At 59.7% G+C, this 27,114-nt stretch overlaps 3 protein-coding genes across 5 annotated transcripts in view; 2 read left to right on the top strand and 1 right to left on the bottom strand.

Moving 5' to 3' along the window:
* The first annotated feature begins 850 nt into the window (after window positions 1-850).
* On the top strand, window positions 851-12,002 carry MFGE8 (milk fat globule EGF and factor V/VIII domain containing). 2 transcript variants are annotated; one of them, XM_052807886.1, is made up of 10 exons: window positions 851-1,006; window positions 4,451-4,576; window positions 4,847-4,972; window positions 5,500-5,613; window positions 6,059-6,240; window positions 6,651-6,806; window positions 7,685-7,829; window positions 8,727-8,911; window positions 10,272-10,427; window positions 10,554-12,002. In XM_052807886.1, the coding sequence occupies exons 1-10, from the start codon at window positions 934-936 to the stop codon at window positions 10,695-10,697; spliced, it is 1,407 nt and encodes a 468-aa protein (XP_052663846.1). In that variant the 5' UTR covers window positions 851-933; the 3' UTR covers window positions 10,698-12,002. The 2 variants fall into 2 exon arrangements, with proteins under 2 accessions (XP_052663846.1, XP_052663845.1); XM_052807885.1 differs by having other exon boundaries at window positions 8,709-8,911.
* A 195-nt stretch (window positions 12,003-12,197) lies between these two features.
* HAPLN3 (hyaluronan and proteoglycan link protein 3) lies at window positions 12,198-20,811 on the top strand. The gene is made up of 5 exons (XM_052807887.1): window positions 12,198-15,869; window positions 17,460-17,619; window positions 17,903-18,274; window positions 19,401-19,703; window positions 19,883-20,811. Exons 2-5 carry the CDS (start codon window positions 17,493-17,495, stop codon window positions 20,161-20,163), a joined length of 1,083 nt encoding a protein of 360 aa, XP_052663847.1. The 5' UTR covers window positions 12,198-15,869; window positions 17,460-17,492; the 3' UTR covers window positions 20,164-20,811.
* Window positions 20,812-21,113: 302 nt separating this feature from the next.
* ACAN (aggrecan) overlaps window positions 21,114-27,114 on the bottom strand; it is a 28,904-nt gene continuing 22,903 nt past the window's right edge. For both annotated transcript variants that reach the window (XM_052807883.1, XM_052807884.1), the window contains 5 exons: window positions 25,502-25,660; window positions 24,921-25,003; window positions 24,439-24,583; window positions 23,663-23,845; window positions 21,114-22,150 (listed from right to left, as the gene is read on the bottom strand). In XM_052807883.1, coding sequence (XP_052663843.1) covers window positions 22,062-22,150; window positions 23,663-23,845; window positions 24,439-24,583; window positions 24,921-25,003; window positions 25,502-25,660 — 659 coding nt within the window. In that variant the 3' untranslated portion in view covers window positions 21,114-22,061. The remainder of the gene's footprint in view (window positions 22,151-23,662; window positions 23,846-24,438; window positions 24,584-24,920; window positions 25,004-25,501; window positions 25,661-27,114) is intronic.

Below are 27,114 nucleotides of genomic sequence, written 5' to 3'. Positions count from 1 at the left end.
CTGAACCAACAGACCTATGCCATGGTGCTTTGGGCAGAGAGCTGTTGACCCCCCCAATCCCTTTACCACGCACACCTGACCTGGCTGCAAGCAGTTTTCCTTGATGCTGGTTAGGAGGAGCTTGTGAAAACCCTGTGCTGCTGGCATGCTGGGTGCCAAGGGTGGTGGAGGGCACTCATGCATGCCCTGTCCCGGTGGAGGGGAAGCCCTCTCCACCTTTCACTCCACCCTGGGAGAAAAAAGTGGGGTTTGTGCTGCAAAACAGCTCTTCCTCCTGCCAAGTGCTGGCAGCCCCCAGTGCATCCCGCTCCAGCCCTGCACTCCTCTGCCTGCCAGCCAGGGCCGGGAGCCATGGGCACCGCCAGGCTCGGGAAGTCCCCAGCGGGCGGGCACCCGAGGGCAAAAGTCTGGCGTGGGGCGAGCCGGCGCACCCCCGGCACCCGGAACATCATCAGTGGGCCGTGGTGGCGCTCGCTTCGGGGCCGCTAATTAAGCCCCTTTGGCTACGAGGCCAGTCTCCCAAGCCTGCCGCTCGCCCTCCCGCCGCCTGCCTGCACCCCGCACCCCGGCTGGCCGGGGTGCTCCCCTTGCTGCCTGCACCCCCCTCCCTGCCGCCTGCACCCCTCTTGCTGCCCGCACCCCCCGCCTCCCCGGCCCGCAGCCCCCTCCCGCTCCCCGGCGGGGGATCTCCGGGGAAGGGGGGGGAGAGGAGGGGCGACCCGCGGGTCACCCCCTGCCCGGCGCGGCGGGCCCGGTCCCCGCCCCGGGGGCGGGCGGCGGAGCACGTGGGGCCGCGCCGGGGCGGGCTGAGTCACTCCCCGCCCCGAGCCCCGCGGCGGAGCGGTGCGGAGCGGTGCGGAGCGGTGCGGCTCGGCGCGGCTCGGCTCGGCGCGGTTCCGCGGCACGGCTCCGCGGCACGGCTCGGGACGCAGCATGAGGATGGCGAGGCTGTGGGGGGGCCTGCTCTGCCTGGCGGTGGGGCTCTCGCTGCTGCTGTTCGTGGCCGGTGAGTGCCAGGGGTGCCGGTGTACCAGGGGGCCGGGGTGCAGGGGATCAGGGGTGCCGGGGAGCCGGGGATCACGGGTGCCAGGGAAGCCCCGGGTTACGGGGATCCGGGATGAAGGGGATCCGGGGTGCCAGGGGGCCCGGGGTGCTGGGGATCCGGAGTGCAGGGGATCCGGGGTGCTGGGGATCCGGAGTGCAAGGGATCCAGAGCGCCGGGGATCGAGGAGGGTGCAGGGCTGTCCGGGGTGCTGGGGATCCGGAGTGCAAGGGATCCAGAGCGCCGGGGATCGAGGAGGGTGCAGGGCTCCGGTGTGCAGGGGATCCGGGGTGCACGGGAGCCCAGGGTGCAGGGGATCCGGGGTGCGGGGTGCAGAGCGAGAGGATCTGGGGTGCAGGGTGCGAGGGTCCGGGCTGCGGGCTGCGGGGTGCAGGGGTGGCGAGTGAGAGGGTGCGCAGCCCCCAGGGCTGCCGCTGCAGGAGCAGAGGAGCTCAGGTCCCGTCCTTGCTCCCGAGCCGGGAATAGCTCCGCCGGGCTGGCCCATGCTTTCAGGCTTAGATAACCGTGCCTGCAATGTAAACAGCTTCCCTGGGACGGGCTGGCACAGCGCGCTTGGCGGGCCTGGCCAGGGGAATCCCGGGGAGAAGCAGCTCCACCATGACCCTGTGGGTCGTGCCTGGGTGGTTGACTCTAAAAGGGATGGGGGAGACCAGGGAAAAGGGGAGCAAAGCCCAAGCGCAGGATCTGGGGCCTGGGGACGAAGGGCAGCAGGAAGGTGTGCTGTGAGGAAGGCCCCGTTTGTGCTTGCTTTCCCCGGGCAGAGGTGCCCATTTAGCCCTCGCGAGACAGGCTTGACCTGACCTCCCCCAGCCCCGCTGGGATGAGCCGTCCCAATTTTTGGAGGATGTTATTTTTGTCTTCCAGCCAGCCTGTGGGTTCATATAAGCAAACATTTCCAAAAGCGGTGGCTGATCTTTGTTGCCTTGGTTCCTGACTGTCCAGCCCGTGACAGCTCTGTCCCTGACCGGAGAAAAATGTATGTGGGGAGGATGGAGATGCTGAACTGCTCCAAAACCAGGCCTGATACAGCCGAAAAATAGGAGCATCCAAAACTACTTGCCACAGTGGAAAATGTGACCCGTGTGCCTCGCTGCTAGGCAGGGGGCTGGCTAGCGGGACCCACCACGTAAGGGATTGTTCCTGGGAGGGGATAAAAGGGAGTTCCATTACTTGGCTGTATATTAAAGTATAAAACTGGGACCCCTCCTGTCCTGATCCTCGGAGGAGCCCTTGCTCCTTTGCTGCTGTGTCCCACCCCAGAAACTCCTGCGTTGGAGGCAGCGCGGATGCTGGGAAGCACACGTTCGTTGGTGCTCCGTGCCTGGGGAAGCAGCCGGCTCCTGCTGCTGAACAGAAGCAGCTCTGTCCACAGGGCCTTGGCCGGCTGCTGGGAGAGATCCTTGGGATGGGGCAGCTGGATGTGTCCGAGACCTGCGGAGGGGTGTGGGGCAAAGGCGTCCCCACGTATCAGCACGAGCTCTCTCCTCCCATGCTGTAGCTCATGGCAGCACATTGATAGAGCATGAGGTCATGCAGAACAGGCTGGGCAACGCAGGCAGCAACTTGAACTGGTGCCCAAGTTTTTCTGCCTCCTGAGGCTGGGCTAAGGGAGCTACAGCATCTTTTCGGAAACCTTCACATAACGCTGGCCTGTCTGCCACCAGTGTGTACTCTACAGATGTGTAGTGTCAGGAAGAGTAGGATTAACTCAAAGGAGCCCTGCTATTAAAAGACTAATGAGTAGGAGCTCTCTGAGTAGTAGCTTAGGCTAATGAGAGCCGTGCTGTTTGGTGTGGGTCCAGGCAGCGAGCCCACAGCTCATTAAATTCCACTGTCTCCAGGGCATGCAGGTAGTGGGGGGTTATTCCTGGGTCTCCACCTGAGTTGAGCCCTTGCTCAGACTCCTGCAGTGTGGCAGAGAAGAGCCTGGCATCAAGGGATGTGCTGTCCCAGTGCTTGGCGAGGAGTTATTGAGGCTTTCAGCCAGATCTGTGGGAATCTGGTCTAGGGTTATGGAGAGTGTTGCCATCTTGCAGCTCTTGGGGCAGAATAAATTGAGTGTGGGAAGAATTTCAGCCTGGCTCTTGCAATCTGATTCAGCACTGCAATGGGCAGCAGAAGGTTGATGGGTATGGTGGGTTGACCTCAGCTGGTTGCCAGGTGCCCACCCAGCTGCTCCGTCACTCCCCCTCCTCAGCAGGATGGGGGAGAAAAGAAGATGAAAAAGCTCCAGTGTGGGTCCTTTCCATGGGGTACAGCCCATCAGGAACAGACTGCTCTGGTGTGGAGTCCTCCATGGGCTGCAGCATGGATATCTGCTCTGGTGTGGTCCTCCAGGGTTTGCAGGGGTACAACCTGCTTCTCTGTGGTATTCACCATGGGCTGCCAGGGAATCTCTGCTTTGGCTCCCGGAGCACCTCCTCCCGCTCCTTATTCTCTGCCCAGGGTGTCTGCAGGGCTGTTTCTCTCACATTTTTCTCACTCCTCTCCCACAGCTGCTGCACAGCATTTTTTACCTTATCTTACTTACGTTATCACAGAGGCAACATGAGTGTTGGGCTCAGCTTTGGGCAGCAGTGGGTCTGTTTTGGAGTTGGCTGGGACTGGCTTTCTCCAACATGGGGGCAGCTCCTGGTGTCTTCTTGCAGAAGCCACCCTTGCAGCCCCCTGCCACCACCATCTCGCCACGTAAACCCAATACCATGGGAGATGCTGGAGGTGGATGAACAGGCAGGGAAGATGGTGCAGCCTCACTAGGTCCCTGGGGAGCCTGCCTGTGGGCTGGGGCTGCCTCGTGGGAGCTGCTTGGAGAGTGGTGGGGGTCTGGCAGGCATCGTGCAGGGATGGACTCTGTGCTTCCTCCTTGCATGTTTCCAGGACCTGAGAACCAAGGCATGTGGGCTCCCCCTACAATGATTTTTTTTTTTTTTGGTCTTAAGAGTACTAACTTTCATTAGCAAAGCCCAGCAATGGGACCAGCTCCATTCCCTTGAATAAACAATCCTGTCCTGCTCCTGCCCGAGCGAGCCCCAGCCTCGCCACCCCCACTTCCCAGCTGAACGGCAGAAACATTTGATGCACCAAAAACCTGGGTTTCCCCTGGCTTCAGTTTGACTTGCAGGCTCTGTTAAACCCCCTTTTTAATGTGCCAGGGCAAGGCAGGTCCTGGCCACCCTCTCATGCTCCTGGTCTCAACCATCGCTCTTGAATGCCAGTGGTCCAGTGCAGGATCCAGCAGCCGGTCCCGGCCAGGTGCTCCCCTCCCCGCGGCATCCACAGAGGAGCAGTTCCTGCTGTCGAGCCGGGATGCCTCTGTGTGCATCCGCGGGGCTCTGGTGGATGCCCTCCTTAGGGATGGCTTGCAGTGACACGTGGCTTTGCTTCTAGGTGACTTCTGTGACGTGAACCACTGTCAGAATGGGGGCACCTGCCTGACTGGGATTAATGAGACCCCCTTCTTCTGCATCTGCCCCGAGGGCTACATTGGGATTGACTGCAATGAGACGGAGAAAGGTGAGGGGCTGACCCCCTCATGGGTGCTCCATGAAGGCCAGGAGCCTTGCAGCGTGGCAGCGTGCCCTCGTCGTGGCCCTGCACCACTGGCCCTGGGGTCTGGTCCTGGGGTCCAGCCATGCTGATGGGCACGTAGAGTGGAGATCCAAGCAGGGATGCAGTGACGTCCATCACTTGGGGGGAATGCGTCGTCTTCAGGGAGCGACAGCGCGCTAGATGCTCTTCTTTTCCACCTGTGCCCATATTACAGCCATTCTTCCCCTTCCCCAGGCCCCTGCCACCCCAATCCTTGCCACAACAACGGCGAGTGCCATCTGGTCCCAAACCGGGGGGACGTCTTCACCGACTACATCTGCAAGTGCCCCACGGGGTATGACGGGGTGCTTTGCCAGAACAGTGAGTACAGTGGGGTGGGGGGGTTGGGGGAGGCTGCTTTGCTGCTAAAGGCTTGGGGACCCCCTAGGCAGCAGTGGGGGGGACAACCGCGGGTGTTTGCAGCTGTGGCTGCACCAGGCACTGGGCTCTGTCGGGGGCCATGGGCTGGTTTGGGCCTTGCAGGGTGGAGGGAAGGACTGTGGCGCGGGGACATGGCAGCATCTGAGCCTTGCTCTGCATTTCTGGAGGGAACACAGTGCCTCAAGTAATGGGACAAGGGGTGCCTGGAGGCTCAGCCTGCTCCACACAAGCTCCCATCCTTGCCGTGGCTGTGTCCCAATGCACCCGTGTGGCTGCAGTCAGGGGGGACAAGGCTTAGGTGGCTCCTTGGGTGAGAGCTTTAACCCATGCCACCATATCAGCAGGAACGTTGCCGTGGTCCTTGCTCAGGGGATGCCTCTCCCCTCTTACTGCTGCACTGAATGAGGCGTCTCCTCCCCGGGACTGGCTTTGGGGTCACCTCCTGAGCTCCCCACTCTGTCTTCTAGACAAGAATGAGTGCTATTCCCAGCCTTGTAAAAACGGAGGCACCTGCCTAGACCTAGATGGTGACTACGCCTGCAAGTGTCCTTCTCCGTTCCTGGGGAAGACCTGCCACGTCCGTAAGTCCCTGGCACCAACTGTACAGAAATCCCTTCCCTCCCTGTTCTCCACTGCCCTGTTCCTCATCACCAGCATGCCCAGGAGAGATCTCACCAGCTGGTTTAGGGGATCTGGAGGGCAGCCGTGGGTGGCTGTGTGCCGTCTGCCCTTGGTGCCAGCAAGCCTGGTCCTGATGGAGGGAGCATCCCTGGGAAAATGCCATCTCCTCTCTCGGGGGGCCCCAGAGCAGCCCTTTCCCCCTTCAGACCTCCGTGCTGTGAGAGGGACTGATGGATGGTGTGGTTTTGGCTGAAGGCTGGAGAGGGGGGGAACACCTGAGGGACAGGCAGATCCTAGTGCTGGTCTCCATCTCCTGCCCTGTCCCCAGACAAGAGGCAAATGACCCCCTGGTGTTGCTCCCTGGTCACCATCTCTCTTTGGTGCTGATGTCCCCACTGCCCCCAGGCTGTGCCGTTCTCCTGGGCATGGAAGGAGGAGCCATCTCTGACGCCCAGCTCTCTGCATCCTCTGTCTACTATGGCTTCCTTGGCCTCCAGCGCTGGGGGCCGGAGCTCGCCCGCCTCAACAACAATGGCATCGTCAACGCCTGGACCTCCAGCAACTACGACAAGAATCCCTGGATCCAGGTACCAGTGGCAGGACCAGGACCACCGGTGTAGCGGGCAGCCCTAGTAGCCATGGCTTGTCTTGCTGGGCTGCTCTTGTGGGATTTCTCTGCTTCTGGTGGCAATGGCAGGGCTAAACTGCTGCAGTGAGGTGCCACCCAGGGGCATCCTGTGACATACCTGGAGAAGGCAAGGTCCCTGAGGGGGCAGATCGGGACCTAGGATGGCAATCCCCCTTTCTCTGCCCACCCCCAGATGCGAGGCTGGAGGGATGGAGGACTTTCATCCCAAGGAAGTCACAGTGCTCCGGGCAGCCCCTTTACTGGTCCTGATGCTGAGCGTGAGCCCACCCTCCCACCCAGGCTCAGCAGTGCCACTGGGCACAGGAGCTGTGCACCCCATCCGTACTCATGCTCTCCTCTTCCCCCCAGGCCAACCTGCTGCGGAAGATGCGGCTGAGCGGGATCATCACACAAGGCGCTCGCCGTGTGGGCCATCAGGAGTACGTCCGCGCCTACAAAGTTGCCTACAGCCTGGATGGGCGGGAGTTCACCTTCTGCAAGGACGAGAAGCAGGACGCGGACAAGGTGGGTTGCGATGCTCCAAGCGGGGGCCGTGCTGGCTCCCCCCACCCAGCAGTGCTGCGGGTGCTGAGGGGGCTGTGAGCTGCAGCCCAAACTGTCCCCGTGTTTGGGAAAGTGCTTTTGATCTAGGTCAAAGCCACGTTGGGAACTGTCCTTGCAGCAAGACGGCATAGGCGGTTCCAGTGCCAAGCAATGCTCTCTGGCTCTGTTTAATTGACCATAATCATAACGAAAGAAGCAGCGCTGACTTATTTAGGTCATTCAGATAACGTCTTTATCACTGATACATTGTGGGAACTGGGCATGGTCTGGAAGTGGTAGTGAACGGCTTACACGGCTCGGTGCTGTGTCTGCACCAAGCATGAGCCAACAGCATGTCTCACTCTCAGAGCAGGAATACTCATTGATTGCAGCACTCTCCACTCTGTTTTTTTATGGCAAGTGTCTCCTGGTTGTTTTTTGAGCATCCAGGGAATGGCTGGGAGTTTCTGCCTTGCTTTAAAAAAAAGAAAAGTTTCTCTTGTTTCTGCAGCGGTGGAAAAAATGCATGAAAACATGACCTGACTATTTATTGCATTAAAAAGAAAGAAGCGAGCCACCTCTCTGCTTGTCGCAATTTGAGGAATGTTGCCATAGCGGGAGGGAGCCGGTCTTGCTGCATGTGTGGCTCCTTGGGACGAGGATGGAGCACGGGGTGTTGTAAAGCTCTGTTGAGAGTCTTGAGGCTGCTGCAAGGTCATGCACTGCTGCAGGGCACAAAAGCAGAGCCCAGCTTCCCCCAGTCTTGCCGTTGGCAGTGCTGGGGTCTGTCTGCTGGGCAAGGGATTTCATGCACGAGGCTGCGGGACAGCTGGGGCACTCAGCCCTGCTCCCCATTGCAGGTTTTCCAGGGGAACATGGACTATGGCACCATGCAGACCAACATGTTCAACCCTCCCATCACTGCCCAGTTCATCCGCATCTACCCTGTGATGTGCCGCCGCGCCTGCACGCTGCGCTTTGAACTTATTGGCTGCGAGATGAACGGTAAATGTTGGTGGCTCTCCCTTCCCCAGGGACAGCAGGGTGGGGGGGTGACATGGGGCAGAGCATTGCCCCTCGTACTGGTTCTGATCCCCTGGGACCGGGGATTTGTCAGCGCTTGTTTTTCCTCACGCTGGCTACATGATGCCTGGAAATACCCACGGGTGCTTTTGGGGAGCACAAGCCATTAATCCCACCAGCTCAGCTAGGCTCAAGCTGCATTCTCAGGCTGCTAACGCCTTCCCAAGCCAGGGCTTTTTATTATGTCCCCTCCCTGCCTAAGCTGCAAACCAGCTGCTTTTCCTTCCTTTTCCTTCCGGAGAGCTTGAAAAGCACTGGAGGATCAAAGTCCTCTGGGAAACCTGAGGGGTGATTAGCATGAGCCCTTTCCCTGTGCCTCCTGCATTCCTGCTCTGCAGCATGTTCCCGGCAGCCGAGTGGGACCCGTGTGCCAGGGTGTGAGTGGGGTGCCGTGGGGGCTTGGGTGCTGTCCTGCTGCTGCGTGGGTGTGGTGCCAGCTGTGCTTTCGGCTGGGGATGTCTTTGCATTTCTCTCTTCACCCGTGAAAGCATCCTCCTCCGCCTCCTGCCGAAGCTGTCTGTATTCCAGGGCTGGGCTGTGCCGCAGGGATGTCTGTGTGTCCCTGCAGCAGGAGGCACTGTAAGCCAGGGAATAGCTGGGAACTAAAAATCCCGGGAAAAGGCAAGCTGGCTGCGACCCTGCACATCTGCTGAGTGTTTCCCTGCCTGGCCCTGCCTGCCACTCCGGGCAGTGGAGATGTGGGAACGTGGGGATGGTGCCTGCCGGGGCTGCGGGATTTTTCTTGCGGCAGTGCCGTGGACTCTTTCCTTTTCACTGCCTGTATAAACCGTTGTGTTACAGTGTATTTCAACACGGCAGGTTGCTCGGAGCCTCTGGGCATGAAATCCCGCCTGATCTCCGACCAGCAGATCACAGCCTCCAGTGTCTTCAAGACCTGGGGCATCGATGCCTTTACCTGGCACCCCCATTACGCTCGCCTGGACAAGACGGGCAAAACCAACGCCTGGACAGCACTCCACGACGGCCAGTCTGAGTGGCTGCAGGTGGGTCTCGGTGCCCTCCCTCTGTAACCTCATTTGTCCTCCCCAGCTCCTCCGACTGTGTCTGGGGCCACCTCCTGTGCCTGGGGCCACCTTCTGTGCTGGGGTGGGTGGAAGCAGGGTGGGCACGGCGAGAGAGGCCGGGCAGAGCTACGGGGACGGTGTGGCTGGAGCCTTGCTGTGGGGCACGCAGCCCGGCGGTGCTCTCTCCGAGCTGGGATCGCGGGGGCAGGTCAGGATAGGGCTGCAGCCACCAGTTTTATCAGCGATGCTGGAGCTCTGGGTCAGAAACATCAGCGCCCATAGGGACAGGGTGGTGCCATCTCTGCAGACCTTCTTGTGGAGTGCACTGAGCCCACAGCACCCCAGTTCTCCATCACCCCTTGGGAAAGCGCCATCCCAGCCTGGGGTGACCGTCCCATGACCCTCCAGCTGCCCAGAACACCGTGTTTCTGTTTTGCAGGAAAAAATCAGGTTTGCTTTTCTCTTCCCAGTCTGGAATGGGAACAAGTAGTTTTGAAATTTCCTTCTCAGTTTCCTTTCCTCCCCTGTTTTTGTACTTTTCACATGATTTCATGACATAATAGGACAAAGCAGTTTAGATATTTGTCCTGCTTTTTATTTGGGAAATGATTAAAAGCAGCTGCTTCACGGCCCTAAATAAACCAGCTTATCAAGATGTCTGCTGATGGGGTTGGGATGACACTCTGACTTGAGCTGTCGCACTGCTGGCTCCCTGTTTGTGTACGTGTATATAGATTGGCATGTATACTCATATATATACACATATACATTTATACATATAGCTAGTACTGCCCTCGACAAGCATAAAATAGAAACTAAATTAAGGAGACTCTCAGCTCATTTTCTGGTTTACCCTGTACCCTGCCAGCAGCAGTAGCACAGTGTGGCAGAGTAAAGAGAATAGAAACCATCTCACAATCCAAATGTCAGACTGCGCTGAACTGCATATTTTCTCAGCCAGAATCACTTTCCAGTGGAAATGCATTTCCTCCGGGAATCCTTTATTTTTTTTGAATTGAGATTTTTTGCTGTCATTCCCACATTGACCTTTTCAGCAAAAAATGTCGAGGTGGCAGCAGTGGGGAAGGGAGCTGAGATGGTGGGGGTTTGTGTCCTGCTTTGGGTTGCTTCAAGGGATAATGCGAGTGTTAAAGGGTCAAATATTTCACAGTAGTGTTTTATTAGTCGCTCTGGCATTGAGGTGGGGTCAAGCGGTGTTTTCTCCATTCTTGACCCCCGAGGGCCAGCACGTCCCAGCTGCCTCCAGGACATGCAGGATGCTCTGGAGTGGGAGCACTGCTCCTGCGAGGAGCCTTGACGAGCCTTGTCTCCATGCCAGATTGACCTCCGGGACCAGAAGAAGGTGACGGGCATCATCACACAAGGAGCCCGTGACTTCGGGCACATCCAATATGTGGCAGCCTACAAGGTGGCCTACAGTGACAACGGCACATCCTGGACCCTCTACCGGGATGGCCAGACAAACAGCACCAAGGTGTGTGGGGAAGGGCAAGGTGGGCAGCGACCTCCCAGGGCTTGGGGATGCCGCTGTGGGGTGGGATGGGATGGGATGGTGGTGGGGAGATCCTGGCGGTGCTGACACCCACCTTTCCCCTCTTAGATCTTCCAAGGTAACAGTGACAACTACTCACATAAGAAGAACGTGTTCGACGTGCCCTTCTATGCCCGCTTTGTCCGCATCCTGCCCGTGGCCTGGCACAACCGCATCACCCTGCGCGTGGAGCTGCTGGGCTGTGACGAGTAGCCGCCCGGCAAGGAAGGACGGGGCTGCTCTTCCCCGCCGCCCAGCCTGCGCCCTGCCCACCCCTGCCCGTTCCTGCTCTGACCTCACACCCCCCTCTCCATGTCCTGAAACTCAGGAGGCAGCCAGGAGGGCTCCCCTGCCCCACATTGGTGCTGGGACCGCAGCACTGCACTTTACAGGGTCCTTGCAGGTGGGATGTAGGGATGGCTCCTGCCCTTTTGCCCCGCTAGCTAAGGGTGAGATCCCCTCCTGCAGCTGGGGCTTGGCTGGGGGACCCTCTCCTGCAACTGGGGCTTCGTTTGGGGACCCTATCCCCCAAATGGGGCTTTGCTGGGAGACCGCATCCTGCAACCAGGGCTTGGCTGCATCCTCCCAGCTAAGCCTGGAGACAAATTTTCTCCCCCTTCTTGCTTCTGCTTCCAGCAGAGAGGCTGCAGCCAGCAGCAGTCCCCTGCCTGCGCTGCAGCTTGGGGCTCAGCAGTTTTGGGGGGCTTAGGGCAGGCACCCCAGGCTTGCAGCCTCTGATGTCCCTCCTGCTCCCTGCACGGCTGCAAGAAGGGGCTCCGAAAAACCTGTGCGGCTGTTGTCCCCTGCCTGTTTTGCCAGGCCCTGGGTCTCCTTGCCTGTGGTGTCAGCACCGCATAGTGCAAGGGGAGTGATGAGACGGCTCCTATCAAGAGGCACCGGGTCCCCGTTGCCAGTGGCTCTTCCCACTGGGCGCTCCTGGCAGGCGCTGCGGCTGGCATTTCAGCAGGTGCTGCCCATTCTCCTTCCCGGGTTGCCGGCTCCAATGTCCTCCAAGTCTCAGCATTGCTGCCGTCCCCACCTTACTGCAGTTTGGGGTGCCTGGAGGTCCCTTGTCCCCAGAGCCAAGCAGTGACCAAGGGCACTGCGGTCTGGTAGTGGGAGAGAGATGGTTTGTAGCCACAACAGCGCGGAGAAAAGATGGGAAAGGTGGTGGTTAAACCACCCAAATGCAGTAGGCAGAGAGCTGTCCCATGACTCTTTTTGTAACCTGATTTTTTTCGCTTTTTGTGGGGTGGAGGGTAGCCTCTTGCAATGCTCGAGCCCTCGGGATTAGCAGTAGGAGACAAGTGAGACCTGGCACCGGCAAGCAGGAGCATGGGCAGGGTGTCTCGGCAGCGGCACTGGTGGCGATGCTTCCCCCACCTGCTGGGATGTGAAGCAGCCGTGGGGCCAGGTCAGCAGCAGGTTCACTTTGGCGTGCGCCAAGGGAGCCCAGGTGGGATGGCAGTGGCCCCGCTCTGGGGCATCTCTGACAGTATTAAAACCAGCTGAAACTTTGGGGCTGTTGGCTTGGCTGCTCTGTGCCTCCCCGAGAGCCACCTCCCAAAGCCCAGCAGGTCCGGCAATCTCCCAGTATCCCCTCTGAGCCACCCGGCTCCTCTGTCCCGGTGGGCTGCTGGCTGCCGTGCTGACCCGGCACGTCTCCTTTCCCAGACTTTCCTAGCTCCCTTCCCCAGACTTTCCTAGCTCCCTTCCCTGCCTGAAAACCAGGGTACCAGGGCTTTGTGCATCTTCCCTGCTGCCTCCACCCCGTCACAGCTGCTGGAGCCTGTGCTCGCAGCTGGCCAAGCGCAGCGGGATGGGACTTGGGGAGGGGAAGCTGCTATCAGCAGCCCACACCCTGCATGTCCTCCTTTGGCTTTGATCCTAGAGCAAATCCCCCAGCTTGGAGGAAGATGGGCTCTTACACCCGAGCACGCTCCCAGGGCTGGAGGGAGCTATGGGTTTTGCCAGGGCTGCCTGTGGGGATGCTCCCAGCAGAGGCTCCCTGGGCAGGGCAGGGGAGCAGATGCTGCTGGAGCAGGATCCCCCTGCATCGAGGACAGGGTCCCTGGTAGGGAAGGAACACTGGGGTCAACGGACAGAGGAGCTTTGCTCCTCTCCAGAGTCTTCTGCCACACTGGGCAGGGACCCCTGAGGTTGGCACGAATGGCCCAGGGCCACCTGCATCCCACCACAGCTCTCCGTCCCCGCAGCTCTGGAGAACCTCCATGCACCTTCGCGCTGCCAGTAGTGCCCTGCTCAGCCATGCATTCCCTCCCCAGGCCCTGGTCGTGGGAAGTGGGCTCCTGCCTGGCCCTGTGGGTGCCAGCCCTGGGCACCAGAGGGGCTACGGGGCTGATTGCAGAGATCGGGTTGAATTCATTGTGGCTGTGGCTGCTTAGTGACAGATAGCAGCCACAGCTAGAGCCGGGGACAGGGGGGACAGTCAGCCCGGTTCACCTCCAGACATGCCACCCTTATCACCAGGAAGCTGGGGCAGAGATAAGCGCAGCTTGCTCCAAGTCCAGCCAAGACAGCCCTGAGCTGGGAGCATGGCAGAGGCTCCATGGGAGGGTGACGGGAGCAGATGCCGCAGGGGACACATCCTCAGCGCCCGGCCGCTGCTTCCCCCTGCCCATTGCCACCCCCAAGGCAAGCCCCTCTGACGGATGTTGAGCCCTTTCCCAGCTCTGCGGTGTTTCCTTCCTCCTCCAGAGCCCCAGGACGGGGGGGTTGGCGAGGGCCAGGGCGCCTTCCACGCCATGCGCAGCCCCTCATGCTTGTCCCCGTGTCCCTCAGATGCTCTTCCCGGACGCGGCTGGGTTGCTGGGGCAGCAGGAAGGCCTGGAGGGCCGGCACGCTGTGGCTGAGGCACCCCGCTGCCTGCTGACTCGGCTGCCGGTGCTGCCAGCTGCCCGTGAGCCAGTTCCTCAGGAAGCAGCCGTCGGGAAGAGCATCCTCTCGCCTCTACCCGGAAAGCCCAGCACAGATCACAGCCTTCTTCATCCCACCAGGAACATGGGTTTTCCTCCCCATTTTGAGCCTTGGGCAACAGGTTCCTGCTGGAATTGTCCTGTGCAAGTGGCATTTCAGGGAGAAATCTCTCCGTTGGGGCCACGGCGGAGCTGTCAGCTGCCGGGTTTGAGGTGGGAAAGACAGGGATGACATTTTCATGGCTCCCGTTCAACCAAAAACTCAGCCAGCCCTAAACATGTGCCCTAAACACGTGCTCCTGGGTCAGAGCTACCCTGACCCTGTGCAGCCTCGCTTACCCTGAAACCCACGGTCCCACCCAGGGTCCCTCTCAGGGAGCAGAAAACAAATCTGGCATCATCCCTGAAGCTCCAAAAATAGGGTGAGAGGCAGGAGGGAGCAGAGGGGATTCGTCCTTCTTCGGGGGGCTGCTGGTGGCTGGATCCTTCCCCACGCCAGCTGCTCCCCAGGAGGAGGTGGAGGGCATTGGTGACCACATCCAGACAAAAGCTGTGGCCAAATGTGAGCCATGAGCTTTTGCTGAAAAGAGGTGCACAAAAGCATCCCTCTCCCCCTCCCCGCTGCCATTCCCCTCCTTGGGCTGGGCAGAGGATGGCTCCTGGCAGGCGCCGCGGTGCGTGCAGTGCAGGCAGCACAGGGCACCGTGAGGCTTGTTCCTCAGCTCCAAAACAATGGGGTGGCCATGCCAAGGAGCAGCGTGCCCTGATGCGGCTGTCTGTCTATCTGCACAGCCGGGGGTGGTGGAGGGAACCATCCAGATCGCCAGCTCACTGGGACATGGACAACTTGGGCAAGCAACTACAGGGGGCACAGGTGGCCGGGATGCAACTGGGATGCAGCTGGGATGCCATCCCACCACCTCCTCTGGCCATGGGGCAGGGCTAGGGGTCGGGGACCCTTGGCTGGGATGCAGGCAGCGCAGCAGACCTGTGCTGCCGTGCCGGGAGATGTAATCGCCCCTCCATTGTGGGCTGCAAAGCAGCCTGCTCCAGGCAGGCAAGCAGGCAGTGTGCCCAGCCGTCACGCTCCCACATCCCTGGACTGCCTGGCTCCGCTGTGTCCATTCTCAGGGAGGGCTGGCGGGCCCCTAGGGGTGGGTGTGCAGGAAAAAGGAGAGCAAGGAAGAGCAGTGCCTCCAGACCCTGGGTCCCACAGCCATCCCCAGTTGGGGCTTCCCACGGGGGTCAGGAGCTGCCGGGCCGGCGCTGGCGGCAGATAACACTGTTTCCGTGCCAGCTGCTCCCTATCAGCGTGGCGGCGACGGGCAGACGAGATTGCACCCTGAGCGTGCCGTGCTGGGGGGCCATCAAGAAGGGGTCCTGGCCCCCTTCGCCCCACAGCCAGCCCCAGGGCAGTTTATTTTTGCACGAGTTGTTTTCTTTCCGGCTTGACGCCGTCCCACGCAGCAGCAAGGGCCGGACCGGGGCCCCCGCGCCTCATTTCCTTGCCATAAAACAACAAAGCGGGGGGCGAAGCGGCGCGCTGGGCCAGGGCGGCAGGTCGCTGGGTCAGGGCACACGCCGGTCCGTGGTTCCTCCATGTGCTCGGCCCCCTTGGCCACTCCTGGACCAGCATCCCCCAGCTGTGTGGCCACCGTGCTGCCCTTCCTGAGGGCCAGATCGGTGACTCTCAGAGCCAGGGCTGCATGTCCATGTGCTGGTGGAAGCTGGTGTGGAGGGCATCACCCAAGTTTAGGGATGATGCCCCCTCAGATGGGTGCAACCAGGTACCCCAAAGCTTTTGCCCTGGTTTCTGTCCCTCTGCTTTGCTGCCATAGCCCCAAGCGGACCCTGAGGAGGCTGAACCCTGTGGCTCAGCTACTTCCCTTGGAACCCAGAGCAGGCAGGCGCTGCCTGCACATCCCAGGCACAGACCACCCCCCTGCCACAGCCCACCCGTCCCGAGCCACTCGTGCCCACGGTGCTCCTGCCATGTGCACGCTCGATACCACCACTGCCTGGGGACCGCGACCAGTCCCGCCGCTGGGATGTGGGACAAGGGATGGCTCTTCTCCCCCAGCACTATGGCTTCACCGGGGCTTTGCACGGGGCATCACGAGGTCCCACCAGCCCCAGCGGTGCACCCCGCTCCCTGCCACTCTCCCCCTCCAGGCTGGGGACAATGCTGGCAGCTGGCACATCACAGACGAGGCGTGCGGGCAGCGTGCAGGCACATGGCGAGGCCATCACCCAGGCACGGCGGGCAGGCGGGGGGCCAGGGGCACCCACCCCATCTCCGGGCTGCGAGCAGGGGGTTGGGAAAGGCGTGTGTTTCCCTTTAAGAGGCAGGCCCTGGAGCTGCTTCCTCTCAGCCCTGCAAGAGCCCTAAACACAGTGCATCTGCCTGCAGCCTGCCTGCACGCCTGCCTGCAGCCTGCCCGCAACTAGCGTGAGTAGGGCTTGGCCTCAGAGCCGGGGCTGGGGAGGGCTGGCACCCCTGGGTGATGGACACCTTGCTTGCCGTGGAGGGCAGGGAGGGCTGGCATCGCCTTGGAGGGTGCCAGGCATCACCGCGGAAGGTGCCAGGCATCGCTACGGTGGGCGCTGCAGCACGATGCTCACTGACTGGCATTGCGGTTGAGGACGCCGGGCCCCCCTGGCATATGACCGCAACGCTGGGCTCTGGGAGGGTGGCTAGGCACTGGGGGCGCAGGGGGGCCGGGGCTGGTGCCCCCCAAACCGAGGTGCGAAGCTGCCGATGCCTCGAGCCCGCCCTGCCGCACGGGCGGGCAGCACGTGGCAGCGTGCCTGCCGGGCTCTGGTGCCTGCAGTGCCACGCACCGCTGCCGCGGGGCTCCCGGGGCTGCGCTGGCCGTCGAACGGGTGCACCCCGCGCCCTGCGGCGCTGGCTCCGCAGACCTCGGTGGGTGGCAAGCGCAGGCTGCAGCCCACGGGAAGGTGAGCAGTGGCACCGACCACGGAGGAGAGCCACGGAACAAGCAACCCATGGTGAGAGCAGCCGGTTGCACGCCCCGGTCCCCGGAAACCCTCACCGTACCCGGTATTGGACCCTGCCGGGGCTGAGCACCCGCTCTCCCACAGCTGCCTGGCCTGGGGCACCTTTGCAGGCACTCGTAAACCTTGTCTGCCCGGGGGGCACAGATGTCAAATCCCTCCCAGGCTTGGAGGGGGGCTCCCGGAGGCTTGCCGGGTGCCGGGCCCCCTCTGCCGGCTCTGGGAAAGCTCGCAAGCCGGCAAATACTGCTGTGAGCTGCCCTGGGTGAGCCCCGTGCAGGGCACCCTTGGGTGCCCAGGGCACCCAGAGCTCGGGGCAGCACGGGTCTCTGGTGCTGCGGGCCAGCCGGGCTTCCCCCCACCCAGGCGACGTGGTTTGGGAGCGATACGTGTTGCGCGGTGTCAGCGCCAGACACGTCTGTGGCGCAAAGCGGCAGCCGTGGGTCAGAGCTGGGGGTCCTCGGCCGGGCTGGCTGGGTGCCGCCGGGCTTTGTCCGGTGCTGGGGCACTGGAGGCAACCCCGAGCTCTCTCCACCCCTCCTCGGCTGGGTTGCACGCTTGGCTGCCTTTGTAAACCCAGCTTGCGGCTTACAGCGGGGCTCGGCCAATTCTCTCCCCCCGTACCCCCTATGTGATGTTTTCCCAGTGCTCCCTGTTCAAAGGACGCCCTGGCATCCTATTTCCCCTGGCTGCCCTGTCCCTGACTTGGTTTCAGTTCCCCGCTCTGGGCTGGGTGCTCTGCAAGCCCCAACGGGCAGCAGTGGCGAATGCAGTGGTGCGTGGTGTGACCCAGGTGGGAGGATGAGGATGGAGGGTACTGGGAGCCCCAGTCGTGGGGCAGGTCTGGGAGCACAGCTCAGGTTGCCTGCACCCTTCCCTGCAGGCAGGTGAGCGTCTCTGCCGGCTCTTCCCACCCCTCTCCTTGCATCCTTGCGATGGGGTCTGCCCGGCACCATGTGCCAGGCAGGGCTGGGGTGCTCCTGGTTAATTTGGGGTGTTACCGCAGCCCTTTCCCCCTCTGCAGCCCGGGCTCAGGATTCTGCCTCGCTCCCCAGTCATGCTGCTGCTCCCGCTGCTCCTGGAGGCCACCCTGCTGCGCCTGGCCAGCAGCTCCCACCACCCTTTCTACAACGGCTTCTACTACAACCACATCATGAACGACAAGGACAAGGGGCAGGAGAAAGGTATATCGGGGATTAGCAGGGTGGCGGAAAGCAGGGCTGGCAGATTGCTGCAAGGGGCTGAAGTACCCAACCCCCGGCTCTGGGATGGGGAGGGGACACATCTCTTGGAGGGGATGTGGGGCCCAGAGGAGCAGATGGGGGTGCTCTGGGGATGCTCATGGAATGCTCAGGCAGAAGAGGAGGTGGCTGGAGGGAGGGAGCGGGGCAGCGGCAGGAAGATTTGGGGATGCCACCCAGCCCTGGACCCTAACCCACACTTCATGCCTTCCCTCCCTGTCCCCAGTGGTTTACTTCAATGGGGCCAAGCTGGTGGTGGAGACCTCCAAAGACCCCATCTACAGCTCCAATGGTGCCAATGTCACCCTGCCCTGCCGCTACTACTACGAGCCTGACATGGAAGCCAAGCGCAAGATCCGCATCAAGTGGTCCAAGCTGCGGGATGACTACACCAAGGAGCAGGATGTGCTGGTAGCCATCGGCAAGACCTACGTGGCCTTTGGGGACTTCCGGGGCCGCGCTCACCTCCACCAGGCTGGCCGTCGCGAGGCCTCACTAGTCGTCAGCGACGTGCGCTTGAAGGATGATGGCAAATACCGCTGCGAGGTCATCGATGGGCTGGAGGATGAGAGCGACGTGGTGGACCTCCGGCTGCAAGGTGGGGGCATGGTGGGGACCGCATGACCCCCTGCACCAAGCCAGTGAGCCTGGCCTTCCTGTGGCACCCCCTCCTTGGGGGAGGTAGCAAGGCAGGGGGGTTGGGGAGCCCACTTGTGGGCAGAAAGGGGCTGGGATGCTCAGTGTGACAGGGTGGTGGCTTGGGGCTGTCTGACTGTGGGGTCTCAGCAGCGAGTGAGCTGCTGTCTGCCCAGCTGGGATGCTGGGTATGCTACTGTGGAGTCAGAGTTGGGGGTGACCCTGTGGCCGCAGCATTTCCTGCCTCTACCCACCCGTCTTCCCGCTGTGTTGCATCATGTGCAACCGCCTCCTCGCCTCCCAGCCCTCGGTGTCCCCATGCATCTTGTGATGAACCTTGGTGACTGATCCAGCCCCTCTTGCTCACTTGCCACGAGGGACCTGACTCAGCCCTGGCTCCACCGCCAAGCCCAGAGCTGGGGAAACATCCCCCTTTCTGTGCCCCTGCCCACCCCCGTGGCCCCTGGACCCTCCCTCCCTTGGTAGCTTGTCCCCACTGGCCCCTGTGACTGTGGTCTGTGGTGGTGGTGGTGCATGTGTTCCCGTGGTCCATCCATCCCCATGACTGTTCCATCCATCCCCATGTTGGTGGTCCATGTGTCCTGGGATCGTGGCCCATACATCCCCGTGATGCTGGTCCTTGTACCCCTGTTCCTGTAGCCTGTGCATCCCCATGATGACGGTCTGTCCATCCCCACAGAGGTGGTCCATGTCTCCCTGGGACCACTGTGTGTGTGTCCCCAGGACCGTGGTCCATACGTCCATGGTGTGGTGGTCCCTGCATCCCTGTTATCATAGTCTGTGCATCCCCGTGTGTGCCGGTGCTGTCCCCATGAGGGTGGTCTTCGTGTCCCCAGGACTGAGCCCCTGTGTCCCCGTGCCACAAGATGTCGCTGGCAACTCGCTGCTGGCAGCTGCATGCCCAGAGCAGCCCTGTCCTGAGCCTCAGACTGTGCCACCCTGGGGGTGGTCCCTGTCCCAGAGCCTGAATTTGGGATGGGTTGGGGACCCTTGCGGCTCCTGCCGGGGCTGGACTTGGGGCGGGTGGGCTGCCTGCAGAGCTGGCTGAGTGCCCCGTCTGCCCCCAGGCATCGTGTTCCCCTACCAGCCTCCTCATGGGCAGTACAGGCTCAACTTCCACGAAGCTGAGCGAGCGTGCCAGGAGCAGGGTGCCATCCTCGCCACCTTCAACCAGCTCTTCCAGGCCTGGAGTGAGGGGCTGGACTGGTGCAATGCGGGCTGGCTGGCTGACGGCACCGTGCAGTACCCCATCCACCTGCCCCGCAAGCCCTGCGGTGGGCTGCACCTCGCCCCGGGCATCCGCAGCTATGGCCCACGCCACCGGCACCTGCACCGCTTTGATGCCTTCTGCTTCTCCTCTGCACTCAAAGGTAGGGGCTGGGAAGTGGGATCCTGGAGAAAGATGCTGTGCCCCATCAGTGGCATCCCACGTCCTCCCTCCCCCTTAGGGCACAGGGCTCAGCCTGTGTGGGGATGCTCCAGGCAGGGATGCTCTGGATGGGGATGCTCCAGATGATGCTCAGCACTGATGCTCCCATCTCCCTCCTAGGAGAGGTTTTCTACCTGGACCACCCGGCTGGGATGACACTGGAGGAGGCCAAGCAGAGCTGCCAGGACGTGGGGGCTGAGATTGCCCAGGTGGGGCAGCTCTACTCCGCCTGGAAGTTCCTGGGGCTGGACCGCTGTGATGCCGGCTGGCTGGCAGATGGCAGCGTCCGCTACCCCATTGCCAAGCCCCGGGCCAACTGTGGCCCCGCAGAGCCTGGTGTCCGCAGCTTTGGCTTCCCCAGCAAGGGCAGATTTGGGGTCTTCTGCTACAAGGAGAGATAAGGAGCTGGGAGGGCTCCTTCCTGGCCGGAGGATGTTTCCAGCCTGACAGTGCCTGGCATCAGGTGTTTCCCAGGGCTGTTTTGGGGGGACTGGGGGAGGTGGGGCGGGGGGGGGGGAGGCTTCTTTTTGTTTTATTTTGTTTCCTTCCTTTATATTTTCCACATCTTAGCAGCTGGCATGTGGAGCTGCTTGGGGTGGCTGCCGGCTGGGGCAGCGCGGGACTGTCCCTGGCATGGGGTGTGCATGAGGATGATCCGCATGGGCTGCTGCCACCCCGCTTGGTCGCTGCCACCCCGTGGTTGGTGGCCCCTTCCCACGGTGGCAGCATGTCACTGACACCCGCCTGCCCTTCCAGGCTGGTCCTGCCCCTGAGCTTGCAGGGTGGGAGCGAGGCAAGGCTGAATTTGGCCAGAGGCAGAGAGCGGGTGCCTCTGTTGCATCCTGGCTCCTCTTCCAGCCCCGTCCCCATCTCACTGAAGGATGCCGTTGTGCCTGTCCCCACGGGAGCGCCAGTGCCTTATCTCAATGCACCCCTCGCCTGGACACCACTTGAACTCTGGTGCCTTCTTCTTCGAGCGTTTGGTTATGAAAAGATGTATTTTCCTGGACCTCTTCTAATAAATCAGTGGAGAAAGCCCTGGAGCGACATGGCTGTGTCCCCATCTCTGTCCCAGCATGAAAGAGGGGTCTGTCAAAGCGAGAGGATTTGGTGATCCCTGGCTGGACATCTGGGACTGTCTCGTCCTTGGCTGAGCATCATCTCATCGCTGCTGGCTCAGCCTTGCACCCACCCGAGCTCCTGCAAAGACCTTGTGCTCCCACATTAATGAGTGTTAATCAACCCCCTGGGTGTCAGGACTGAAAGCTGGAGGGTGAAGCGGTTCCTGCTGGTGATGGGTTTTAGGCATGTGGGTTAACCCCCTCCTGGGGTGAGAGCTGAATGGGGGAGGGGTGATGTCCTACCCCAGGATCCTTCTTCGGTTGGGACTTGGGACCCCCCCCCCCCCGCCCTGTTGTCCCCAGGGCTGCACTCTTGGGTGCTGGCTAGGGCTGAGCTGGTCCCTTGTAGCCTGGAGTACCCTGGTTGGGCTCCCCTTCTTTCTGTGCTGCCTTGCCATGGGAGACCACCCCCCAGCCCCCCTCCCTGACACCCCCCTTCCCCCAAAAAACAACACTGACAAAGTGCCCATTCTGATTTCACTCTCTTTATTATTTATCATTCTTTCAAAATAGGTTATGTTCAAAAATATAAATAGGTGCAGGGAACGCTGGTGCCCCGCACGGTCCCCTGGAAAGAGCACGTCATGCCGGGATGGGTGCTGCGCTGCAGGGAGGGCAGCAGGAAAGCAAAGAGGGACCGCAGCCCCCAGTGCCCAGATCCTGGGTCTCAGCATCCCCTCACCTCCCTCCTCCTGCAGCTCCTTCCACCACAGCCCCCCGGCCCTCCCCACTCGCCCTGACGCGCTGCAGCAGTAGGAGGATACTGGAAAAAAAATACCCAAAACCCCAAAAGGTGCTGTTCACCCCGGAGATTAAATAACAGAAATAATTACATTGTTCGTGGATAAAATCAGGAAAAAATAATAATCTTTATTATTTAACTTAACCCCCCTGCCCTCTGCAACCCCCCCCCTCCCAGTCCCCGAAGGCACGAAGATAATTGGAACCGGACGGTTAGTAAAAATGCTGAGATCTAATTTGCTTTGCTTTGGTGCTTGGAAAAACATTAATTTTTTTTTTTATATATATACACAAAGGTGGGTTTGTCTTTAATATAATTTTTTTTCCTTATATGACAAAAAAGCAACAAGAAGAAGAAGAAATCGACTCTGTTAATATAAGTGTTCCGTTAAAAATCTCTCTTTCTCGCTTTCCCCCTCGGTCTCTCTCGCCCCGCTCTAATGGGTGGGTCTGTGCACGGCTCTGCCGCTGGATCTTGACCGGCTCCTGGGGCTCCTCTTGTATAGCCTGCGCTGGTAGTTGGAGGCTGTGGAAAAGGGAGGAGAAGAAAAGGCACCTTGTTAGCAGGAGCTGGGACAGAGACGCTGCTTGTCCTGCGCTGGCTGCCCTGGCCCCTGGCTCCCTTGAAAAACATGGGCAGCCGCAGGCAGCACTGCCTGGCAGGTGGCTGTGTGTGCCCCGGCACCAGCCTGCCTGCCCACGCAGAATCGGCCCTTCTCTTGCCCCTGCAGCTGAGGTTTGCTTCACCCAGGGGTGAAGGTCCCCAGTGCCTACTGGGAGCCTGGGCAGGAGCGTCCTCTCCACGGATGCTTGTCCCATCCCTTCCCTGTGCCCAGCTGGGAGGGCAGCTCTGCTAATGGGGTGGGCGTGGGGACCGCTTCCCCATCTCGTCTGCTGCCTATCAGTCCCTCCCTGATCCCCTGGGACAGGGAGGGAAATGTCCGTCAGCAGTGGGATGTGCTCAGGGCACAGGAGGGGAAACAGCCCAGCCTGGCTGGCAGGGACAAGGTTTCTGCCTGATCTTTGCTGCCAGTCTGTCTCCCTTGAAGCTGGCACCACTCCAGTGTGATAATTGCAGGAGGGTTTTGACGGAAGCAGCAAAAGCTGGTTGGGAACAGCCCAGGTCTCTTGGTTGCTGGCGGTCCATGCCGGCAGCAGCCTGCGACTCTCCGGGTGTGCGGCAGAGCCAAGGGAATCAGCGGCTTGGTCTGCACCACACGGTCGCCCTCGGACACCTCCTCCATCCCTCCTCCTTCCATCTCCTCCCTGGGGTGGAGGTGTGTCCCTTAAGCCCAGATCGACTTTCCCTGGCTGTGGGACTGTTGCTTTAGCTGGAATTGCCCAGCTGGACCAGAACCTGGAAAGGAGGCCACTGGACAGATGCGATTTGGCCAAGGCTGACAAAATTATTGCGAAGCTGCAGGCGAGCAGGGATGGGACAGGGGTGTAGGCAGGCCTGGGAGTGGGGTGGGACGCCAGTGGGAGAGGGCTGACTGCCATCAGCTGGAGGCCTGACAGGAGAAGGGTCAGGACCCCAGCCTGGTCCCTTGGTTTAGCTCTGCTGCAGGGCTCCTGTCTGCTCCCAGGGCAGTGGGATGCCGGGGAAGGGCTCGAGGGGACCGCAGCCCCCCCTCCTATTCTCTCTGCTGATGCAGGTGGTGCCAAAATTCACCCTTTCAGAAGCCACTTCTTTTTCTTTCCTTTCTTTAAGTAGCCTGGGCCCTTAGTAAGCTCCTTGTTGCTCTTTCCTGGCTCAGGAGCTGCCCCTACCCTGCATATGTGGAGGACCTTCCAGGGCAGGAATTGTCTGGGCTGCCCCAGAGCCAGACCCCATGGTCCGCACCTGCCCAGAAGATGCCAGCTCCCATGGCCCCATCACGGGGGAGCTTTCAACAAGTCAAGGGGACCATGATGTCCCCTTCTGCCTGGCTCAGAGCTAACCTGCACCCTAAGACGATGACCCCCTCATTCCCAGCTCCTTCTCCCAGCTGCAGGGATTCATCAGCCCTAATCTGAAGGTAAAGGGGCAGAGACATACGGTTCATGCAGGATATCCGTGGCTCCTCCCACTGCCCGTTGGGCTGGCACCGAATCGTGGGCACGTGGCGCTGGATGTAGCCTTGGTTGCACTGGTACCGCACCATGGAGTTTATTTCGTAGCGGTCCTTCTTCCGACCGAAGGTCCTGGCATTCTCCACAACAGGGGGGTCCCCGCAGGCCACTGCAGGAGGTGGGCAGAAACATGGAGAGCTTGAGGAGTCCTGCCTGGCTGAGCAGGCAGCTCACACTCGGGCAGCTCCTGCCTGCCCGGCAAAGGCTGGGCACGCACAGCCTTGTCACTCCTCTTCTCCCATGCGTAAAACCTTAAATCCCTTTGAGATTGCCTCTGTCCACAAAATTTAGGGGCAGGGGAATATGGAAATTCTGTGATGGGTCTTGAAATTAAGCAGCAGTCTGCCTCAGGGCTCCCTCCATTCCTGCTTCCCAGAGAGGCAGTGAGACCCAGGCATCACAACAGCCGCTGGCATCTGTGGGAGGGCACGGAGCTAGTATGTGGGAGTGATGCTGCAGCCAGGGTATGGCTCTGCCTGGGGACATGAAACCCCATCCTTGGTGACTTGTATTATTTGTTTTCAAGCTCTCGGGAAACTTTCTCCTAGAGCCCTGGCCAACTTCTATTGCTAATTCCTTCCACCTCTTTGACGACCCTTTGCGGTGACAAAACCCATGTTCATGTGCACTGGGGGCTCCACTCCAGCCCTGCGGCCACTGCCTGAGCCCCCCATACTTGCTGGCGCGGTGCAGGGTGCTGACCTGTTCCTTTCTTGCAGGTGAAAGGGAGGTGATAGTTGCAGGGAACATCGTTCCATTCGCCTTGCTCGTGCCAGATCATTACAACGCAGTCCTCACCCGCCGCAAAGAAGTTATCAGGTTGGTTGGGCCGCCAGTTCTCAAATTGCTGCCAAGAGAGGAAAGCCTTTCACCTAAGGCTGAGCCCTTCCCTCTCCTACACCCTCCTTCATCCTTGCTGCTGCCTTGCCCATGCATCTCACCAGCAGAGACCATGGGTTGCCGGCACTGCTACTGCAGCGGTTATTTCTGTCGTGATGGTGCCCAGTAGCTTAGCTGACCAGCTTTACTGGAGGCTTGGAAAAACCTACAAACTTTAGGGCTGCCTCCACTCAGTGCTCAACCCAAGCACTCAGCACGTAACTCATGGGGCTTTTCCCACCCAAGGGGAACCTCTTCCCCCCCCGAAAGCCAGCACCTGCCCGCGCCGCGGGCTCCAGGCTCACCAGGGAGTGCCCGTCGGACCAGCGGAAGTCGTTCTCCACAGCTCTGTCACTGAGGCCGATCCACTGGTAGTCCTGTGCGTGGCCTGGAAGAGCCAGAGAGGGAGAGAAGAGTGGGTCATGGTTCCCCTACACCTTCTTGGAAGCGTTTCTTTGCCATCTCAGCTGTCTCTGGCCCTGGAGCCTCTGGGTCATTTGGCTCCTTCCCAGTCACTAGCCCCTGATGTCCTTTTTTCCCCGCATCATGCTTGTGCATCTCCCTCCCCACTCAGTGCGCCATGAGCATGGATCCACCCACGCTGGCACGGGTTACTGTGTTTGTTGGATCAAGTGAACGTCTTGTGAACAAGCCACATCAGCAACATGGTAAGAGCAAAGATCTGTTCTAGCTGAGAAAGGGCCCTCTTCTGTCTCATGGCTGGACAGTTCTTCCTCTCCTGCACAAGGGTGAGGTCTTGTTAGGAAATATCTGAGCAGCAGTGGGGGAAATTGTAGTTTTTACATCATTTTGGATAAATCTGCCCATAGACTCAGAGTCCAACGGATGCACGCCTGTCCAGTCTCAGGCTGCCCTCAGCACTCACTGTTCACAAATTCTTGCTCCTCTGGGGTGATGATACTGCTCAGGTGGGCTTGATGTTGTCGGCATCTGGTCTCTGCATCCATCCAAGTCTCCCTCTCTTCAAAGTGCCTGTAGCAGTGGCCCTGGAACTTGGTCCAGCCTTCCTCACAGTTTTCCAGGTCTGAAACACACAAAGGAGGGATGAAAAGGAGTTGGTGCATGAGTCTGGAAGCCCTCCAACTCACCTTTTAGCAGCTTGTGCTGTCATGGCATGGGACAACACGTGGTGACTTCCATTAAAAAGCAAACCCTGACACTGTTGCCTGTGGGAAATCCCAAGGAAAATTATCAGAAGGCATCCAAGACACACGCAGAGAGAGGAGCCTGTGTTGAAGACCCCGTGTTTGCAGTAGAGTGACCAGAGTAGAAAACTTGAGTGATACAAACTTATTCCTGTGCAATTCAACCCGTGTCATGTTCCTGGACTTTGTTTTTGAGTAACTGACCAAGCAAGAACCTCTCTCTTTCCACTTGCAGAGTTTTCTTGCTTTGGAAAGAAACTCCAGAACCTGAATTCAGATGCCCAGAATCAACACATGTATGTTGAAAATGAAAGAGGGGAGGAGAGCCCAGGTTCGGGTGGTTGCATCGCTTGGTGTGGTTCTGGGGCTCTGGAGGAGAAGCAAGCCTACCAAGATGGGAGAAAAGAGACGGAGGCAGGAACTTACCATGGTGGAGAGAGAAAATGAAATCTCAAGGAAAGAGCTTGGAAGCAGCTAGAGAAGTACGAAAATATCTTAACTTTTCAGAACATCTTCTACCATCTGAGAAATACTGAAGAGTTGAACCCATTAACTAAAAAACCCATAAAACCCACAGATGGGGGAGAGCAGAAGCAAATGGAGAAACCACCACAAAAGACCTTCAGCAGCTCCCATGCAATGAAACACCACACATCTGCTCCACGTGACCAAAGGAAACAGAAGATGAAATGTGTTTAATCTCAGCCTTTCAGATGCCCAATCTACCATCCTTTCTCAGGCACTTCCTGCTCTTGGAGTGGTGGGCTTTCATGAATCCTCATGCCTCTCTCCCTTTCCAGTGAGGTTTTCTGTACTCAGTTTCTTTCTTCGTTAAAGTTGGTAGGTCAAAGCACTTGTCTCCTTCAATCACACTAATTCCTCCTAATCCACCCTTCTGGTGTTCTTCCAGCTGGAGATTGCAGACTCTTCATAGATGTTGGAAGGGTTGGTAGTTAGTTGAGGCATTAAAAACTTTTTCTGCCTTCTTCAGAGATCAAATGGATTATCTGGAAGTAGCTGAAGCTCTAAGGATTCTTGGTCTTCGCAGGCCAGATAGCTTCCAGAAGGTGAGCAGAGAACACACTCTGTCTTTCAAGACATTTTTGCAGCAGCTTGAATGCCACCCCTTGTCATCACAGAGGGATGGGACAGCACACAGCACAGAACCTCAGCAGGACATTTCCTAGGAGAAAGGCCACTCTTTTCTACATAGCTGTTGCTTACAGGGAAATATGACAGCAATAATCTTGGGAAAGAATGACGAAAATCTTGTTCCCTGGTAGGGACGCTGTTGTGGTGACAAGAAGGACTGGCTGTGTGCACAGATGGCAGA

The sequence above is a fragment of the Harpia harpyja genome, chromosome 14 (assembly GCF_026419915.1).
Source record: "Harpia harpyja isolate bHarHar1 chromosome 14, bHarHar1 primary haplotype, whole genome shotgun sequence".
NCBI lineage: Eukaryota > Metazoa > Chordata > Aves > Accipitriformes > Accipitridae > Harpia > Harpia harpyja.
This window is presented reverse-complemented; position numbering and strand designations above follow the sequence as displayed.